The sequence below is a fragment of the Zingiber officinale genome, chromosome 7B (assembly GCF_018446385.1).
Source record: "Zingiber officinale cultivar Zhangliang chromosome 7B, Zo_v1.1, whole genome shotgun sequence".
In the NCBI taxonomy this organism is placed as follows: Eukaryota; Viridiplantae; Streptophyta; class Magnoliopsida; order Zingiberales; family Zingiberaceae; genus Zingiber; species Zingiber officinale.
Window position 1 is genome coordinate 86,000,654 of NC_055999.1, and position 3,228 is coordinate 86,003,881.

Consider the following 3,228-nt stretch of genomic DNA (forward strand, 5'->3'; position numbering starts at 1 on the left):
CTACTTCCTATTGTATAAATTATCATTAGCAATATATGAAACAGTTCTTTTAAATTTTACTAATAAAATTAAATGTCGCCCTGAGACATAATTGAGTTGGCTAATGCAGGATTGATATTGCTACAATGGTCAAGAGGTTGAATCTCGATAAAGTCGAGAAAAATGCTCTTCCCATAGTAGTCAACTATAACTTCCTAATTTACCTCATCATAGATGATCGTAAGATTGACTGTGTTGAGCTGCTAGGGTGGCAATTTTTACTTTTTACTATAATTAATAAAATTAAACATCTCTAATAATATTTATTTTGAAAAAATATTAAGGCCTTATTTTTTTCTGCCTAGGGCCTCGAGAAAAGTTGAGGCGGCCCTGTTTCCAATAATCCTTGGTTCATATACTGCACAATAAAAAAGTCTAATAACTTCAAAGGTGAAATCTTCCACTGCATAGTAGTCAATCAAAGAATTGGTTCCTCCTAACTTGCCATCTAAAGCACGTTCAAAATTCCCTTTCCCTTTCCCTTTCCCTGTTCAAACATCTTCCGTTTACTTGCTCGATCTCCATGAATTGTGCAAGTGTTTCCAAAAGTAAACATTGACCCAAAAGCAAGGTGGCCGGTTTCCCTCGATTCGCTCCTCAGCCCAAACAGCCAACATTGAGTCCCCATCTCCCACTCGCCTCCCTCCACGAGTGCCCTCCCAATCTTCCATATTCTCGCCCCGTCAAAGCCAATCCCGGTCATCACCTTGGCAAACGAGTCAAACCAGTGCAATCACACTCTGTTCTCATGAACCACTCGCCGACTGGCTCTCTTCCTCCCCGCACTATATAGCGTAGACATCGTGCATCGAAGCCAAATTAAGATCGACAGCTGAATTGGAGCTATCGCCATGGAGAGCTCAGCGAGACCAGAGCGGAAGACCATCGAGAAGAACCGGAGAATCTATATGAAAGCTCTCTACTCACAGCTCGTCTCCCTCCTCTCCACACCGTCCTCCAGGGTAATTTTATAGCTGAACTATTTGGAAAGTCATGAGATTAGTATTGTTGTTTATTAAGCAGGAGGGGACGACGGAGGCAGCACTGACTCTGCCGGAGAAACTGGACAAGGCCATAGACTACATAAAGGAGAAACAGGGGAAGCTGGAGAACATGAGGAAGAGGAAGAGGCATCTGAGTGGGGCAAGTGGAAGGGAAGAGGCTAGTGGCTCAGGTGAATATCTGCCCAAGATTGAGGTCCAGGAATTGAGGACGAATCTGAATTCCGGGTTGAGAGTGGTGATAGTGAGCAGCCCATGGGAGCATCAGGAGGTCTTCTGGGAGGCCATCCGAGTGATGGAAGTGGAAGGCTTTGAGGTGGCCAATGCAAGCTACACAGTGACAGGAGACAAAGCTTTCCACATAGTTCAGTGTATGGTAATTCTTCTTCTTCTTCTTCTTCTTCTTCTTCTTCTCTGGTTTTTGGCGCATGCTTCTTGAATTCAACAATGTCTCTGTTTCAGGCCACTGAGTTCAGAACTGGAGTAGAGGCTGGCAGAGTGTTGGAGAAACTACAAAAGGCAATTCTCCAAGTCTGATGGACCTAGTGTTTTTTTCTACTTTTTAATCATTCACATACGTATGAGTGTAACGATTTCGAGTCTCCCAAATTTCTGTACGCATTTCCAATTCCAGTATTTGATTCATTTAGCTGATGGTGAAAGGAAAGGTAGCCAGCCAGAAGAAGACTCCAAAGTTGGGCGTTGGAATTTAGAAATTGGCATGAGATTCTCATGCAGGTCCAGGTCCAGATGCTAGTTCGTGATGTTAGTTGCCTTTTGTTTTATTCTTTCGAGTCTGCAGGTGAGGGAGGAGGGGAAAAGGCAAGGCTTGCACTGTTGCACACTGCACGGCAACCTTTGACTAGAGAAAAAGTACCTAGACGTCTTCATTTGGGATCTTTCTTCTTTAATAAATGTTCACCAACGCTTTATTATTTGTTAATCTGTGACTTTACCATTACCATTACCATTTAAAGTAATAGAAATATAAGATATTGTTTGCAATCTAATACTTCTAATATCTCATCTCGTGTTGCAACATAGAATTAATTCATGTTCGTAGAGTCGTAACTTTCATGAGGCCAAAGAGACAATCGTCTCAGGGCCCAACCAAATAAAGGATCTAATTATTTTAATTATACCTAAAATAAAATGAGAGGTATGAACTCTAAATGGACGCTAAACCTATTCTCACGGTATCGAGGCACGCATCGATGCACGACTCCTCTTTGAATGCAATTTCTTCTCTTGTGTTGTCTTCTCCAGCATTCTTTTCTACCAATGCATGGATTCACTGAACAAGAGGTAATCCTAATCTTCTTCTTTAGCCATCTTCTTCGTCTTGCAACACGCGGCACCAATTGTATCATAATCATGCAACAATGGTTGTTTGTGCGATCTAATCACGTCGATTCTCGCAGTGGCTATCTCACGCAACACAGGCTGGTGGTTGACCTTTGCTCGTGTGACCTAATTGCACGGCGCGGTGGCTGTCGCACGCTACCCCGGTCGCTTGTGCGAACGACAACCTAATTGCATGGTAGTTACTGCTTGTCGCCTTGCTACTACCTGCAGCCACTGCATTGGTCTCAATGTTACAGGATACACTAAATGAGCTATCAATGTTATAGATTGAGAAAGAAATAGTCCGACAATTGGATTATTCAGATTTTATAAATATTTTTATCTCTAAAATAATTAGACAAGTAGTGTTTATAATAATATATTATTTTTGATTTATTTATGTATTTAGCATATATATTATTTGTAAATTGAACTTTATCATTATTTATCATAGTAAAAGAGTCGCTTTTTAGTATACACTTCAAGCCCCGTCGAATTCAAGTACGGCTTTGTTAACTCACCTCACAATTGATCTATTCATATGTATTCGGTGCACTCGGATTCACCGCTAATCAAGTGGTTATTTTATATCTATAAACTTATACTTTCAATGTTTAGGGTCGTCGGATTGAGTAGGATAGAGCGGTGGCAAAGGCGTATGACTTTTTTAAGCATCCTAAGCCTAAGAAACCTTGGGTGCGGACGATGTGAGAGTCGTATATCTAACTAAGGGATACAATTACATTCTGAATACTAATATAGATGTGTCTTCACACCAAGGACAAACAGGACAATCTAGAGAATGAACAATGCACTTTTTGTAAGTAGACAATGGAGATACAAT

General features: G+C 41.0%; 1 protein-coding gene across 2 annotated transcripts; it reads left to right on the forward strand.

Moving 5' to 3' along the window:
• Positions 1-742: 742 nt before the first annotated feature.
• On the forward strand, positions 743-1,983 carry LOC122003896 (transcription factor bHLH162-like). Of its 2 annotated transcripts, none has more exons than XM_042558873.1 (3): positions 743-1,001; positions 1,063-1,416; positions 1,503-1,983. In XM_042558873.1, exons 1-3 carry the CDS (start codon positions 891-893, stop codon positions 1,575-1,577), a joined length of 540 nt encoding a protein of 179 aa, XP_042414807.1. In that variant the 5' UTR covers positions 743-890; the 3' UTR covers positions 1,578-1,983. The 2 variants fall into 2 exon arrangements, with proteins under 2 accessions (XP_042414807.1, XP_042414808.1); XM_042558874.1 differs by having other exon boundaries at positions 1,063-1,411.
• Positions 1,984-3,228: the final 1,245 nt, after the last annotated feature.

Coding starts and splice junctions, on each gene's coding strand:
- LOC122003896 (XM_042558873.1), top strand. CDS start 891: ATGGAGAGCTCAGCGAGACCAGAGCGGAAGACCATCGAGAAGAACCGG. Junction 1,002..1,062: donor TCTCCACACCGTCCTCCAGG/GTAATTTTATAG, acceptor TTTATTAAGCAG/GAGGGGACGACGGAGGCAGC. Junction 1,417..1,502: donor TCCACATAGTTCAGTGTATG/GTAATTCTTCTT, acceptor TCTCTGTTTCAG/GCCACTGAGTTCAGAACTGG.